Here is a 17,346-nt window from a genome sequence, read left to right as displayed (position 1 = left end):
AAAAAAAAAAAAAAATGCGGGATAAGCAATATATTATGCCTGTGTTGTTATAATGGAGTCCTGCAATCAGTGGCAGTTAAAATTGGGTCAAGTGTAACTATGGGATGTATGGGAAGTTGAAAACAAACACAGAATGCTGGTTTAGGAAATAGGTATTTTGGTGTGTTTGGCGTACTGTGAATGCCTTTTATTTATTGTAATTAAATACGCTAAATCCTATAGTGTTCTAGCTTGCTTGTAAAAATATTTAATGCACTATAACTATATAAGTGAGTATAACACTTGATTTATTTTGGTTTGGCAGATGCTCTTGTTTCCCTGTGTGTGTGACATGATGAAATTTGCTGCATATTAGAGTGCACGCTTATGGTGAGCAGGTAATGAATTATCCATGGAGAATCTCTGTGCAATTTGAAAAGTCACCTTGGAAACTGTTGAGCATATAGGCAGGGCTAAACAGATAGAAGTTGCCCATTCTTACTCAGATATCCAACTTGTTTCATCATCTCTGTTCATGCGAGCGGGGCATTGAAGTGTGTTTTAGCAGACAGGCCAGCCCTACATCAGAAGCTCGGCTTTGCAATAAAGCGTAATGTCCATCTCTGCCTTTTTCTGCAGGTAACAAGAACAGATGAGGGCCCATATAAGAGCCCAATGGGGCTGGCAATGGTGTGTGGATGGAGGCAGGGAGTGGTGGAGATCAGCTTTGAGATTTATCACCTCTTGCATTGAGGTAGCGAAGATAAAATAAGGCTGGATCCCATAGAGGTGAACCGAGTGCACAACTCGTACGCAGTGGCGTTGCTGAGACTGGGCAGGCAGTGGAGGGTGGGAGGGATATTTGAGGTTGATGAAACACGAGGCAAGACTTTACACAGAATAAAGTACAGTCTGGCCACCAACACCTCCGCATGGCTAACACAGCTGTGACTTGGGACTAGTTACCCCTATTCAGGACAAATAGTAGCCTCCAGGAAGAAACACAAATGTGAGATTTGTACACAAAATTGCTGCTTAAGCTGCACAGGGAAATGGGAATGCCTGGAAGGAAGGGAGAAAAAGATCAATATAGTTTTTTTTTCTCCCTTTTTTGCAATAGGCAGAGAATGTTGGTGATGAAACCTTTTGCAAGTGTAGTGCGGATTATGATTGCTTAGCATTGCGATATGCCCGCTCCACTTCTCAAAGTAATACTTTCATCCAGACAGAGTAGCAAGTGTGTTTGATGAATTTCTGTTTGGAACTTGAGTTAGACTTGGCATGTTCATAGCTGCTCTCGTGTGTTTGTAATTAAGATTAGCCAATATTGGACAGAACATAGAGAGCAGAAGCATAGAGCCGTGCACTGGCTGCTGTTTTTAATGCAACCTACTTTTATCTTGACAAATTAATGTTTGAGACATATTTGTGGTGAACTGACAGTAAAACAAGTGATTTAACCATATGCATATTTGCACAAGAGGCTAAGTCAAAATAAACCAGGGAGGCAGGGAAGAATCACTTATGAGAGTTTTGGAAGACTAAATGTTCTGATATTTTTCCGGCTGGATATGTTTAAAATGTTCCAAGGAGGTTAAAGATAACCAGACCTTGTTCTAAGTTAAGCACTGTATAACCCACATTGGAAAGGAGCTCAGGCAGATCATTAGACTGCTATTAGTACTGTCTAGATTGGATCTTGATAAAAACAAAAAGATTTTTTGTAAATGACTTGAATAAATGCTATGTTTGTACTCTCTCCCTCATTAAATTATGCTACATGCAACAGGAGCCAGCATTCATGTTTTTATTATTTGCTCTGTCCAGCCAATATCTTTTTACTGGCACCAGTAGACACACTGACAATATTATACATTTATAAATGTCAGGCATGTATTCATACAAAATAAAAAGCAGAATGACAAAACCAAAATCAATAAAGCTGTATTTTGGTAATCTCTATTGCTAAATATAACTTGTTAGTTATTTGAAATTTATTCAGTTATTTACATTGAGCTAAAGCTCCTGTGGTGAACAGTTTGAAGTTCAGTTTCTTGTTTTAAGTAATATTTCATCTCATCTGTGGATGGACACAGTCGGTGCTTTGGGGATCAAACTTGTGACCTTACTCTTAAAAAATAGTTTTATCATTTAGACCGTTTTAACTATCTTGTCTCCACTTCTACCGTCTTTGATATGTGATTTTGAATTGATAGTGTCTAATTTTCTAAAGTGTCTTTTTCCATTATTGGTACCTCCTTGCCTTGACCCAACCGCAGTGCCCCGTCCTCCTTTTTCCATTGCCGATGAGTACCGCCTCATGCGTGAGTCGAGCCGTGGCTGGTCATACATGGTCATAGCAGGAAACTGCCGCGATCTAACGTGACGCACACACAGAACGTTGAATTTAGTTTCTTATGAACCAGGAGGCCTGGAGATTAGTGACGATTCTCTCCGACCAATCAGTAGTCTGCAGGTTTTCACGTCACCTTTTGGTATCGCCTCAGCTCGCTTACAACCTTTTTCTAGTACTACAAAAAGTACCTGTTAGCAGGTACCAGGGACTTTTTTTCGTAATGGAAAACCAAAAAAGGTTAAGTCGAGGTGAGTCGAGTAGATGCCATGCAGTGAAAAAACACCATATGCTGTAATTCAGGCTAAAATGTGTGAGCAATTGAGAAGTAGGTTACATTGAGAACCGGAGTTAAAATTCTTGGTACTGAATGCATGATCATTAATTCAGATAGCATTCTAAAGTGACATGTCTTTTTGGACAACCACATTGAGTGTAAAGCTCCATCAAATATCCTGTAGGCAGACATCATCAATCACTTGCCATAATTTGAACTGAGTGCTGGCAATGCTATTAATAGAAATTAGCATCTTTGTTACTTCCAGCCCAGGTAATAACTCTGAGTAACGGACTGCATTTGAATCAAAGCACTCCACAGGAAAAATAAGATGATTTGTTGTTTTTGTTTTTATTCAGTGATGCCGCAAAGCTCTGTTTGTTTGATCGCATGATCACAGACTTGTGTTTTCATGGAAGATAATCCACCTCTAGACATAGCTGTGCAGTTGTACCAGTCAAAGATGTGAATTGTTTCAGTATAATTTTACTTTAAATATTGAAAAATGTGTTTATCTGATCTAGTTTTGCCTTCTGTGCTGCAAAGGCTGCGCTGTTGCTGTGAGGTCAATGCAATATGCATTTAATATGTATGCAACCAGTGTTGGAAAGCTCGTGGATATTTTGCCTGTGTGTGGGTTGCCTGCAACCCTTACTTCCTCTGCCAGTGCAAGACTGAGGTATCAGGAGCTATTCTCTTCCTGTTTAATATAATAAGTCCTCCAGGCAGATACTGTGGAAGGCCAATGAAGTCTTTTCTCCGTTCATACTTGTGCTAACAGAGGTGCTTTGAGAGTATACCACAGCTACTGAACTTGGAAATAGATTCTGTATGTATTGAACACCAACATAAACTGTCAATCCCAAGTCCCTTTAAATAAGTTTCAGATTATCAGTGACTTAAAAAAATACAAAATCTCTTATGCAACTATATGCAAATTCCAGACAAATCGACTGCATCCATTTGTATACCATAGAAGCTTCCATATAGCCTGTGTTTATCATAGTACATCATGTAATGATATCTATTTTCACCTTGTGACAATTATCAAATACAATAAGTGTTTGGCCATGTATGTAAATCTTTTAGAAAAAATAATAAAATGATTGTGTGTATTTAAAAAATAATGTGGAGTATTGTGCACCAGGAAACAAAGATACAGATTTTCTACAGTTAGTTAACTTTCTCTGTATTTGTCTGTTTGTTTCCTTATTACAATAAAATCAAATATATAAATTATAAAAATGTCTGGCTTTACTTTGTGGTTGAAACAGAGCAATATTTGCCAATAACTTTGAGATTGAGAATCACCACATTTGTTATAATAATACTTATTAGCCCAAAGCCATTTGCTTTAATCCTGAAAGGAAGGTCTAATCTTTTGACTACAATTTTTTTGATTAAATCCTTTGCCAAAATGCCGGTGCTTTAAATGTAAATTTGACTATTATGATCTCTTTACATTGACATCTCGAAATGATCGTATCAAAAATAATTGTAATTCGAAGCAATATTACTATTATAATATGTATTGATTATATTACGTTTAATATATTACGTTTAATATATTACAATTTTTCAAGGACTCATCATCTACCCTGCTCTTAAAAATACAATGTTTAGTAAAATTGGAAACATTAGGGCTACCAAAGCTACTGGCCCAAGTTTAGCATGCTATTAAGTAAAAGCATGCACATTTTTCTTTTTCTTTAATTTTGCAGCGTGTAGAAATTCAGTCTGTCTTTTTCAAATCTTTATTTACACCATGTGAGAAAAGAGCTTGTTTTCAGAAAGCCCTTTTTTTTTTTTCTTCTTTTTTTTTTGCTGATCTGTTGATTATAGCGCATTTTGATTTAAATATCATATTCAGCATCTGTCTATTCATCTAGCAGGACTTCATTTGCCGGTCAGAATGATATGATAATGTACAGACTGTTGTTAACAACCGTTTAACCCTTCAATTATTCATGCCCTGTCATAGTCAGGCAGGCATACGATTTTGGTTAAGCACTATTGTAGTGCTGCCCCGAACCTCCACTGGTCAAAAGTATTAGCTTAGTATTTCCCCTCTACTACAAGAGTATCACATTTCCCTCTGAAAGCAGCTGAATGATTTCCCCTCTCTCTCTTTTTGTCACTCTTATTTCACGCTCTGAATACTTAGTAGTTAATAGCTTCCCTCCCCTCTTCCCATCGAATCTTTCTCTTGCACAGACACACTCACACACTGTGTTTTCTCCACACACAAGTTTACACCAGTCTTCCAGTAACTCTTCCAGAGCAGTCTGATTTTTAATTTGTGGTTAAATGGCGCCCAACACATGTAGCTTGCTTGATAATTGACTTTACTTAGCTGAAGGGAGGAATGATTAGATCTAAATATCTAGACAATCTTTTTGACTCTGAATTAAAAGGGAGGGAGTAAAAGTAGTGGCACCGATCAGTTGACTGAAGTGTTTAGAATGGCTATTTATGGCATACACGGTGAAAATGTTGGCTGTCTCCATAAAGCACCTCACTCCTGACAGAGCAAGTAGACACGGAGAACACATAGGCCCACGGTTTAAATGAATGAGCCAAAGTGCTGACAATTCTTTTATTTTTTATGCACTTATGTCATCATGTGATTTTCAGTATCTTTGTGGTTATGATCATTCTATTTCCTGTGGAAAGTCCATGATAATGGAGCGAGAGGCTACAAGTCTCATACATTATTGATCAGGGAAACTGAATAGGTGATCCTACTGATTTCACATCCAGCTCTCTTCTTTAGTGTTGTGTTAATTGTCTAAGATGTGCAGGTTTAGCAAAGGCAATGAATTGAAAATGTCGCTAAATCTATAATCTAAGGCCTAATTTACATTTTGGCAATGGCTTTTATGGCTCTTTCTGTGGCCGTACAAATCTTTACAAGTCTAGACTAGTCATAGCAGAGGAAAATCATTTAAACTAAGCACATGAGTCAAATCGTGCATCTGCTCTTCTGGGGTGAAATGCATTGTTTGATGTGAGATATTCAGTTATTTGTTTAACAGAACTGAGTTGCCATTGTTAAATGCTCCCTGTGCTTTCCTGAAAACAGTGTTTCATCAGCATGCACCTCCACTGTCTAGTTTTGTTCACTTCATTAGCAAGCTGCCAGTGCCAAGTGCTCAGACGCTTCTTTTCAAGAATTGACCATGACAAGTTAAATGCATATGTGCTTGTGTGGTTTTTGTAACCTCTCTGTGTGTGGATACATGTGCATGTGATTTTAGTTAAGTGATATGCAATCCGCTGTCATGTCTCAGTAAAGCTTGCGCCCCGTTAGTCCTCCCTAGTCATGTTTAGTATTCAGAGAGCAGGCGCTGTCGAAATCTGGATTCTGAGGCAGGTTGCGGGGGGTTTTGTTTGGTCTTATGGCCCTGATAATCTTGTTACACCGCTGTCAAGTGGAGATGGCACTCCCTGCAGCCCTGAACCACCATGCATGCCACCTCCAGTACCAGAAATCTACCCCCTCACCCCCATTGCCGCCCCCACAAGCCTACCGCCATTTTGAAACAGTCGTTGATGGAAGAGCCTTGGATGTATCCTTGAAGAATCACCTCCTGAGCATCTTTATTCAGCCACCCACCCCCACCGCTGCCTCCTACCCCCACCTTTGGCGGTGAACGACAGTGATAAATATTCATCAGGGGACGCAGTGCGTGGATGCTGTAGCCTCGGTTCCCCCTCAACAAAGGGTCCTCTAGCTAATGGTGTCCACCCTTGGCAGCCCCCCTGGAGAGATTCTGTGGCGGGGATGAGATCATTAAAGCATGACACGGGCTGAAGGCCCGACCTATCATGTCACATCAGCAATTATCCCAATAGAGCCCCCCCCCCCCCCCCCCCCCCCCCCCCCCCCACCTCCGAGTCTCAACCTCAGCCGACCCCACCTTCGCGAGCTGCTCTCTATAGATTTAGATGAACACAGACAGCTTTTGAAGGTTGGCTGGGTTGCTCTCGTCGTGTTAGTTCAACTTCACAACTTCCTAATTGGCACCTTGGTTTTGGTCCTTGCTGAGATCAGTATTTTTTTCTCTCTCAACCTGTTCTTCTCAAGCTCCTCTAAATGTGTTGAGCTTGCATGTTTCACAAGGCTGTTTGCTCTCTCTCTCTCTTCTCACCCTCTTTTTGCCTGTCTCCCTTTCTCTGTCCGTCTCTCTCACCATCCCCTCCTTCTCTTTCTCTGGGTGACCACACTCAGCGATTTCTATTTCCTGTGGGTGTGATGTCTCTCCTTCACAAGCAATCAGCTCTGATTTGTCAGCGTTCTTCCAAGCGATTCATAAGAATTCAGCTAGCACCTACAAAAGACGTCTGTGTCCCTGGCTGCGTTGCTCCCTACCTCTACTGGCCCTATGCTCTAAGCTGCAGCATAAGTCTCACGCTCCTTTTGCTAGACACACAAAAGACTTGAAATCATCCGGAGTAATCATCATTACAGGAGTTAATACAGTACATGTGTGCAAGAAAGACACTTGTGTCTAGTGTCCTCGATTGCGACTGTAAAGAGGGTGAACAAATGAAAAGGCATTCTTTTGCAATCAAATCAGCTCAAATTTCCCTGTCACGTTGTTTTTGGGGGAAGATTATAGGTGTGGTTTTCCTTTCTTTTCATCTCTGTGTTTATGTGAGCATGCCTCTTTGTCTCTGTGAGGTATGACATGCCTGGTAGTGGAAGGGAGCAGCTGTGCATTGGACCTTGTCTGTGTTGTGCTGCCATGCCCTGTCATTGGTAGCCGTCTGTTGGCAGCAGCCTGTGCTAGAGGGTTGCAGCCTGGGCTCAATCATTCCACAGTGTCATATGGTGAGCTTTCAGCCATGCCAAGCCATGCCTACCGTGTCACCCTACACAGCTGTGTGACAGAATACGTCTCTTCAACCTGGACAATGTGTCATCTCTCTGCAATTTCAAGATTCTAACTGGTTTTTGAACAATGTTGCGTCTAGGCGGCTAAGGGGAAAATGATAGGCTTATATTGAAATTTGGCAGAAGCAGCCGTTTTTGCATACTCTCATCTCAGTAGCTATTAGTGGAGTACTTTCCTGTCTATTTGTCCATTAGCTGTGCATCATCAGGCAGACCATTATCCCATTATGTTTTGCATCTGTGGTCCAAATGCTTACTGGAAATGAGTCACCACAAAGGCCGGTGAAAGGTAGGTGTTACTATCAGTCAGCTATTCATAGCCAATTCAACAGAGATGAAAGTATCGCATTTAAAAAGTCCTCTGAAGAACGTGAAAGGCTTTTTTTTTTATATGGGCATCTGCAGCACTGGGAAACATTGCCATTTTATGAGAAGCTAGAGGAGTTTTTGAAGTAAAAGCATCAAGAATGCGAGTCACAATCTGACCTCATGTTATGTCCCCAGCCTGTGTGATAGTGTCGTATTCAGGTCATTTTTAACAAGCGTCTGTCTCTGCCTGTTTGGCTCAGGTGACTGGTTCACCTGTATCACCCGTTTGTTGCCATGGAAATATTCTGGCCATTTTAGTGCACTTCAGAGCTACGATTCATTCTTTTTTGGATTCCTTTGTTACCTGCTAAAAAGTTGTACAAGCCCACATGCATTTGTTTATGTGCTCAGTGCAAACACACACTGCTGGGCTGTGTAAATCAGCTTACAGAGGCAAAGTGCTGGCTAGGCTGACTGTGGTGGTGCCTGTGTCGCTGACACTGCATGTACTGTGTGTAGTGTAAAGCACTCGGGGCCACAAGTGTGGGTGTGGGTGTACGTACATATCCTGTGGCAGAGCTCACACGGTGGAAGGCACCCAGTCTTATGTCTGTCTTAACACCAGTAGGTTAGATGTCTCGTCTGCAAAGCTTCTCTTGGTGTTCCCTCAGTACTGGCATGAAAGAATAAACTGCAGTGCAGCCCTGTCTAGACAGGTGTGACTGGATAGCTTGTACAGTAGATTAAAGCCTGCCCTGTGTCCCTCTGTGATATGTTTTAGGTGAGGTTGTATGTACAGCAGAAAGGCTGAATGCTTTGCTTTAGTCCATCCACATCCCCTGTTTGTGCTCTCAGTGGTTGCACTTAACAAATATTTTTGTTTTCCAAGAAATCTTTGTGAATTGCTGCCAGTCAACTAAATGTCTGATGTTTGAATGCAGTGAAGGATTCAAGTGAGAGACCAATAGTGGAGGGGGAAATACATACCACCAAGGTATTTGTTCATAGTGACAGGTGCAGCAATAGAACAGTAAAGTACCACTTGCTGAACGGACTTTGCATCCCTTGTAAGGAAGTCATAAGTCCTTGACCCACTTTGTGCCTTGTGTATTTGAAGGACTTTGTCATGCTGTAGCATCTTTGCCAGAAAATACATTCTTATTTCACTGAAATGTTCCTCCTTTCTTCATTCCTCCAAGCTTTTTTCCTGCTGGCATTATTCTGTAAACTGATGGTGACATTTCTTACCCACAGACCAAGCAGCAGTATAGGTGGACGCGGCTCTCGTGGCATGACTACCATAAACAAGGGAAACAAGGCCTTGAAGGTACTTAGCATGTATGATTTAAATATATATATATATATATATATATATATTATTATTCAAGATTGTCACAAAGGACTTGAGTGTAGGCTTCCCATGCATAAATGTATGAATTGCCCTTTACCGGTCAATTAGGGGCTGGAGTGTTGAAGCCTTTACACAGATTTTTGTTTTATCCTCTTCACATGCATGTAATTTATAATCATACGGACACCTATATTCAAATGATGCCGATTACAATTACAGTTGATCATGTTGACGTGATGGTGATGATGATGGTGATGGTGATGACGATAATGATAACGTCAACGTCAGGGGTTGTTAACTCTATATGTAGACCTCACCTGAGCCAGCCGTGTGTGTGTGTGTGTGTGTGTGTGTGTGTGTGTGTGTGTGTGTGTGTGTGTGTGTGTGTGTGTGTGACTTGAGAGCAGAAGGACAAACTATTTTTCCAATTAATTGTAGGAGCGGTCAGTCAATCAACGCACATTTGTTTGTAGTGTCATAATGATCCGTCTCTTTATTTCATAACTGCAACAGCAACATAAGTAAACTTGTTTTAAACAAAGAAAAAAGAAAAAAAAACGTTTGTCTCACAAAATGCAGTTGAAAAATTGTTTGTCCTTCCGCTCTCTAGTCATACACAAACACACACACACACCTGGCTCAGGTGAGGTCTACATATAGAGTTAACACCCCCTGACGTCATCACCATCACCATCATCACCATTAACATCACGTCAACATGATCAACAGTAATTGTAATCGGCATCATTTGAATATAGATATTCGTATGATTATAAATTACATGCATGTGAAGAGGATAAAACAAAATCTGTGTAATGGCTTTTTATATATATATATATATATATATATAACTAACTAATCCCCACCCCTAGGTGAAGCGGGAGCCAGGGGAAAATGGCACCAGCCTGACCGATGACGAGCTGGTGACCATGTCAGTGCGGGAGCTAAACCAGCATCTACGGGGCCTGACCAAGGAGGAAATCCTTCAGCTGAAGCAGCGGCGGCGTACCCTGAAGAACCGGGGCTATGCTGCCAGCTGCCGGGTGAAGCGTGTCACCCAGAAAGAGGAGCTGGAGAAGCAAAAGGCTCTACTGCAGCAGGAAGTGGACAAGCTGGCAACAGAGAATGCCAGCATGAAGGTGGAGCTGGACGCTCTGCGTTCAAAGTATGAGGCCCTCCAGAGCTTTGCTAGGACTGTGGCCCGCAACCCTGTCACCTCAGCCAGGGGACCTATGGCCTCTGTCATAGGACCACTCATCCCCGGTAAAGGAGGTGCCACCAGCGTCATCACCATCGTCAAATCCAAAACGGAGGCTAGGTCGTAGTAGCAGAAAGGGCGGGAGGAAGTTTTTCAAGACTAAACTAGTCAGTGCATTGTAACATGCCGCAGGACTACCTGTGTAAGTTCTCAGTTTCAACCCTTGACACTAACACTAACAATATGCTTCCCAAATTCACTTTTAAAGCAATACTCAGCAGTCTGTACCTGTCAAATAGACATTTTCTGCTTTAAAGTGACACAGTCAAATTGTGGGCTTTAGGACATCACAGTTAGTTGTTGAAGAATAGCGACGTATTGACAATACTGAAACATTTCATATAAAAAGCAGATAGTGGTTGCAAATACTCAAGATAGCAATATTGAGTAGAAAAAGTACAAAGTGGAATTAAATTCAGACCGTTATTGATTTTTGATAAGGTACTGTGTGTGATGTGTCTGTTTCCTTAAGACTGAGCTCTTAAGACTTTTCCGTCCTAAGAATTGGCATTTGTAAAGTCTCAAAACAACGATATGTTTCAGACATTAGTCCTCACCCCTAAACCAGTTTGGTTGTTATTATGCACTGACTTAAATTTGGATAAATGACAACGGTCACAAGCTCTTGGTGTGGATACTCCAAATGTCTTCATAACAGCCTGACTAACCCAAAACTAGTACATTTTTGTTGGTCGCCTGTCAAGAAAATAATTGTGAAATAATGCTCCCAAATCCAGCATTCATTTCTGTTTATCTGTGACAGGCTTTATTGAACTTGTCATTATCAATATGACTGGTAGATGCAATAATATACGTATGCACTGAAAATACAAAGAGGTCTTGCATATTTATGGTTAAGTGGAGAAAAAATAAAAATGATCAGCAGTTCTTAATGATATTGTTCCAGAGCTGAGTGCCATTCCAATATGACAAGATTCTTTTACAATAGCTGAATACCTGAATGTTATAACAGTAATATCCTCATGTTTTGTGGGGACAGTGAAATCCACAAACATTTTGAAACATAATTTTTGCTCATAGAGAAAATATGTTCAAGTTGTTTTGTTTAATATATATATATATATATATATATATATATATATACATTGCATTTTTTTGTAATTACTTGTTGACCGGGGCCGTCAGATATTTCCAAAAGAAAATCTTTACACAAGCTTTACTGTTTGAATTGTTAAGGTGTAGAAAACTTTGTCTATTGTTGAGTTCTTGGTTTTTACTACTAGGTAGATTACCTTCCATTGTTTATAGAAATACAGATAAAGAAAACATAAAAAAATCCTGTGACATCTTTTTTGCAATTGTACCGAAAGTGGCTTACTATTGAAGTCTGATAGCTTTTTTCTAGTGACTAGGCGCGTACTGTGGGGTAGCGCGTGATGTGATGTTTAAGTGACAAGTTGGCAGTGTCGTTCACTGTATAGATGTCAATGCTGTGCTATTTAAAACAAATCTGTAGAGCTAAACTAGGTGGTGTAAACAAGGTCAATTGTCTTTGTGCGTATTGGCATCTGTGATATCCTCCTCTTCCTTGGTGTTAGTTACAAATCATATGTCATTAAGAGTTTACCCCATTGAGCCATGTAAGACAGAATCGGGTTAAATGGAATTAGTGACTTTTACTGAAGCTTAAAGTGATACTGTCAATGCAGAATCTGAATAAGGGTTGCACCTAGTGCTGGATGCCCTCTAAACACATCCTCTGTGACCTGCAGCTAGATGATTTTAGTGTTGGGAAGATTTGTTTATAGTATCCATTTCAGCCACTTCATTGGTTGGAATTAGATCATAGGAATATCAATTAATAACCCTTCAAATTTAGCTTTTCACAGACTAAACTTAATGTGAAGTTAAGTGTTTTTCCCCTCCCAATTGTTGTCGAGTAACTTTCTCAAGCTTATAGCGATACAATTGCATCCATAACCTTAAAGGGTAACTTGTGTAAATTGACCCACTGGTCTTCAGACTGTCAGATTTAAAGCGGGAGGGTTTGGCTGAGGGTTTGTATGCACTAAGCTCCTGCTTGTTTTGCTCAGGACAAAACAGGTCACTCTAAAAATGAACAAACCATTCTAGATGAAAGGCAGGGATGGCAGCTCTGCTCATGTTTTTCCTCCCTCTTTTTTTAATAATAAGCATGTCATGAAGGGCTTCAATCTGCACTCAGACACAGCAAGACCATGTAGAATTACAATCATAAACTGCTGCCAGCAGCGCTCCTTCTGTGCCAAGTGTCGCATCACTCTCCTGGTCCTCTAAAAGGGAATGTAACAGCGGAGCAGTTTTACACCTCAAGGTGAAAGCAGTTAACAGAATGCACTTCATCTGGATCCCACTTTCCTGCTGGTCAGAATGTCTTATAGTGTTGGCCAGGTGTTAATCTACAGTCAGTCTCAAAACTATGCCTCAGCAAAACTCCATGCTAGCGACCTGGGTGCTGGTTATACTGTCTGTGTGCAAGTGTCCTATCCTCAACATGCTTAGCTATGTACATTGACTGGTTAACTGTGGGAAAATATATATCTGACTCTTGACATAGCCCAGTATTGATGTTGGCGTCCTTATTGCTGTGGCAGTCTTGTGGAGTGAATCTTTTTTGTGTCAAGTGTCTTCTAAGGTGTTTGAGCTGCACCGTCGACCAATCTCTCGATCTCCGCTAGAGATGAGGACTCTCTCTTTCTCACACATACAGGTGTATAGTATGTAGCTACAGTAGGTAATGACCATTGTGAAAAAGTGACCCTTAATATGCAACTCAGTGGAAAGGTGTGAAAGAGTAGATGTAAGAGTAAAATATTGTCAAAGTGACTATGGTCTGTTATTTAATCATTCTTGCTGTTTTGTAGGTTCTTTGCAAAATGTGTTTTTTTATTTATTTTGCCCTCGGATTTTGAATTCCTGAATGGAAGCGCAATTGGCCCTTGTTTATAGTAGCTAACATGTTAAAACTGTAATAGTGTACAGTGTTTTAAAGGAATCATTGCACTCAAGCCTTACTCACCGATTACTCTGGTCTTAAATTAGGTGAATTACCGGATCTGTAAATTGGACTTTAAAAATGAATGAAAGATATTGCTAATATATAAATGTTTGTGCACTGAGGGAAATGGATGCTACAATAGACTCTGTCATAAGGGCCACATGCATTGTGTGTGTGTGTGTGTGTGTGTGTGTGTGTGTGTGTGTGTGTGTGTGTGTGTGTGTGTGTGTGTGTGTGTGTGTGTGTGTGTGTGTGTGTGTGTTGCTGTAGCATCATCCACAGCATTTCTGTTCTCATTATGTGTTGAGTGTGTATTTGAAATTGATCTTAACACTGTAATTTGTTCTGCAGATTTAATGTTTAATTGGTTATAGCTTTTTCCTTGTTTATTTTTTACAAGCATTATGTTAGAGAGGATAAATAACAGCACTTGTGTGGAAGTTGAACTTAATAGCTCTCGAGACATTGGCTTTTTTCATTAAATTATGCTTTGAAAACAGTTGACTGTGCAGGTTTCTTGCTCTCACTCTGTGGAGTGGGTCTGTGTTTCAAAGGTATAACAATCTGACTCAAGTGAGTAACACAAAGTTAATTATCTGTTTTTTCTTATTTTTCTGTATGGGTTGTAATAAAATATTGCAGTAATTTGTATAAAAACAGACAATAGTTAATGGTAACTATTTATAAATTAAATTATTGTACTTTTTGCAATCTGTAGATAAGTACTATGTATTAATATATATATATAATATATATATATATACAGTAACAACTGTGGATTTAAACGTGATTCTCTGAGGTGTCTAAGTTATTGATGTATATATTGTATGTTTGTTGATACAGCTTACTTTATTTTCTATAAGACCAATAAAAATGTTTTGAAAAAGGATTTTAAGCACTTCTACTCTGTCTTTGGAGGCTTTTAAAAACTGTTGAAATTGTTTTTTTCATATTCTGTGGCGTCATTGACCCAGTTTGATACTTGTAAAAATAAACTGGCGGGGAAGGCTCTTTGCCATCCAGGGTGGGTTTTAGACGACAGCCATCATTTAGATGGCACGATTTCTTTTTCTGTGATCCAAAAAAAGCCGTTGGGCGACCCACTTTGGCTAACCTCAGTGGACGTATTTTTGGCCCGACACGAGTAAAACATTAGAGTCATGAAGGATGTCTAGGTGTGCTTGTCCTAGATTAGGAGGAGTAGTGAGTTAGTCATCTGTGCTCCCCATGGGCCTCCTAAACCCCCTCTGTCTCAGCGCACCTCATCAAACATCACCCTCCTCAGCAGCGTTTCAACCCCACCACATTCAAAACGCATCTCATGAGAGAACATGCGGAGACAAAGAGACAGATGGCTGAAGACGAGCTACATTTTCCTCTCCATCCTGCAGGGCAAGTCTAAACCCCAGAGCCTCTGCACTATTGCAGCGTGGTATTGTTCTCTCCTTCTCTTAAATTGAAGAGGCTCCTACAGGTCTGTTTGACCTGTGCCTTAAAACCGACTTGTCTCCCTCCTCTGGATGCCTGCCCCAGACAACTGGATGGCCTCTGAAGAGTTGATTAATTTGGCGGGTTGGGTTAAGGTGAGCTGGTGGGCAATCTAGGACAGCATTCTTCATCTTCACCCACTTCTGCAGCAGGTGCCTGCCCCAGTTCTCAGACCCCAGCCCTGCTGTACAATTAATGTTGCCATCTCCATCAGAGAGGCTGTTCATTTAGCACGTCTACTCTGCCAAAGCTTGGCATGGGGCTCTGCTCTGCAAATGTCACCGTGGCAGAGGACATGCCTGTTTATTAGAGATGCTACACTGGGCGAGGGGTGGATTTCCTTGTTCACATCAGCAATTATTTGAATCACGTAAAGCTGTTGTGATGGTGCATATGAGGGATTCAAAGCAAACACCATGATTTTTCAGATAGTCAGTGCCATTCCAGCAATAAGAAAAACCTGAGACTAAACAACCGGCACCAGGATGTTAAATATTACTGCTTGTGAGGAGTTAACCTTGATCCAGCTTTTAGGCAATATGTGGGTCTGGGGTTCCCTCTGCTGGCTCTTCAGTGTAAAGGCTTTGTGTGATTGAACCATTTACTGTCTATGGATTTAAAGGGTTTTCCATAAGATGACGCCACATGCTCTGATCAGAAGGATTTCCCCTTCAGTGCATCTTTACTTTATCAATCCGAGAAGGAATATCTTCAACCCATTTGTTGAGATTCTGAAACTATGAAATATTACCCCAAAGTGACAATTACGGCGCACACACTATATTGTTATTATAGTCCTTCTGAAACTATGAAATATTACCCCAAAGTGACACTTACTGCACACACTATATTGTTATTATTGTTCAGGCAGGTCAATTGTAAGTGTGTAGGCCCTACCTTATCCATGCTATAACACCAGAAACTCCTGTGCAGTCGTATGCAAACTACTAACAGTTTAGATTTCGTTGACACTTTGTAATTGGACAAATACCACAATTATCTTTGAATGTTTACTGGTAAGAGTGTCAACATGAAATGTAAAGTAGGATACACAATATTTAATAAGATAAACATTTGCTGCAGGGCTGTTTGCTTGCGTAATTATTATTAAACAGCTCGAAAATAGCTCGAATCGAGCAATCTGATTGGTTCATAGCTGTGACATAAAAACGCTATAAATCGGCTATGTGGTTCGAATTGCACAATAAGTATCACTCCAGGTCTCAGAAAAAAACGTAGACTAACGAACTGATAGCTGGTGCCACCAAGGGAAACACACACACACACACACACACACACACACACACACAAACATAATAATTGAGTTAGCTTATTTTTTACACTTCTATAGTCTTAGTTATGTGAAAGAACAACACAAGAGAAATGTATAAAAAAAAAGATATGACATGTATAGCTATATTTGCATATTGAGAGTTATATCTTTTTATATGCTAAATTAATACATAACAATACGTGTGTTAACAGTCAGAATTTCTTTAACCTTTGTTTTGTTTTGTTGTATGTTATCTTTATCATCGTATTTCATCGTAGCGTGTCATTATTTCTGATTATTTCCCCAGAAGCACAACGGAAGAATGTCTCCAATAGGCCTACTAATTGTTGGCTCATTAGCTAAGCACATATGGCTACTTATAATAAATAAAAGGAATATCTTTTCTATACATGGTTGTTATTTTAGACGGATAACATGCAGAAAATTGAAGTGGACGTACAGACCACAAACTGGCACGTCATCAAACACAGCTTTGGCAGATAGCCGCTATTTCTGTGGGAATCCAGATATTGTCACATGACAGTCGAATACGCCGCTATTATGTAACAACATGTCGGCCGCGTGCACCAGCGCCACATCGTACGATTCAACCTGTGTCAAGTCTTCCATACTGAACAACCATCACATCTTTGGTCTTTTCAAAATAAAACCAACAACTGCAGCGATCCGTTTCGAGGAGTTTTATTAAAAGTGCTTCCTTCCCGTCGTGGTTTCTCTGCTTTCTTCGGCCGACTTGACGTAGCGTGATGTGCGTCGTTGCGTCGCCGATGAAGGAGGCGTTGGCGCATCGCACTGCTGCCGCTGGAGCCGCTGCTGCTGCTGCTGCTGCCGACACACAAACCGGCTGCCCTGCACTGAAAGGGGACTCACAACTGACACCGTTCATCATCTTAACTGGAGGAAGTCGCTCTGCAGCTACAGTTGCACTTCAAGTGATCACCCACCAGACTGAAAAAATGATCAAGAACGGACATCACCACCACCAAGTGAACACAGCAGCCGGGAAAGACGCAGGGTCGACCCCAGGCACTGCAGCTTGCAGTCCCGAGAAGAGGAGGCGAAGAATCCGGGTTTGGTGCGATGGCTGGTGAGTAACCTACCGGATGATAAATGGTGTTAGGATGATGATGATGATGATGATG

General features: G+C 40.7%; 2 protein-coding genes across 4 annotated transcripts in view; both read left to right on the top strand.

The window, feature by feature from the left end:
- The window catches only part of LOC116702879 (transcription factor MafG), a 14,844-nt gene extending 1,542 nt beyond the window's left edge, over window positions 1-13,302 (top strand). For both annotated transcript variants that reach the window (XM_032537393.1, XM_032537395.1), the window contains exons 2-3: window positions 9,070-9,142; window positions 10,039-13,302. In XM_032537393.1, the coding sequence (XP_032393284.1) occupies window positions 9,107-9,142; window positions 10,039-10,491 (489 nt within the window). In that variant the 5' untranslated portion in view covers window positions 9,070-9,106 and the 3' untranslated portion in view covers window positions 10,492-13,302. The remainder of the gene's footprint in view (window positions 1-9,069; window positions 9,143-10,038) is intronic.
- Window positions 13,303-16,947: 3,645 nt separating this feature from the next.
- LOC116703287 (ethanolamine-phosphate cytidylyltransferase) overlaps window positions 16,948-17,346 on the top strand; it is a 9,582-nt gene continuing 9,183 nt past the window's right edge. Inside the window, exon 1 of one of the 2 annotated variants that reach the window (XM_032537938.1) lies at window positions 16,948-17,291. In XM_032537938.1, coding sequence (XP_032393829.1) covers window positions 16,951-17,291 — 341 coding nt within the window. In that variant the 5' untranslated portion in view covers window positions 16,948-16,950. The remainder of the gene's footprint in view (window positions 17,292-17,346) is intronic. The other variant, XM_032537939.1, reaches the window with a different exon arrangement.

Source organism: Etheostoma spectabile, chromosome 15 (assembly GCF_008692095.1).
Source record: "Etheostoma spectabile isolate EspeVRDwgs_2016 chromosome 15, UIUC_Espe_1.0, whole genome shotgun sequence".
NCBI lineage: Eukaryota > Metazoa > Chordata > Actinopteri > Perciformes > Percidae > Etheostoma > Etheostoma spectabile.
This window is presented reverse-complemented; position numbering and strand designations above follow the sequence as displayed.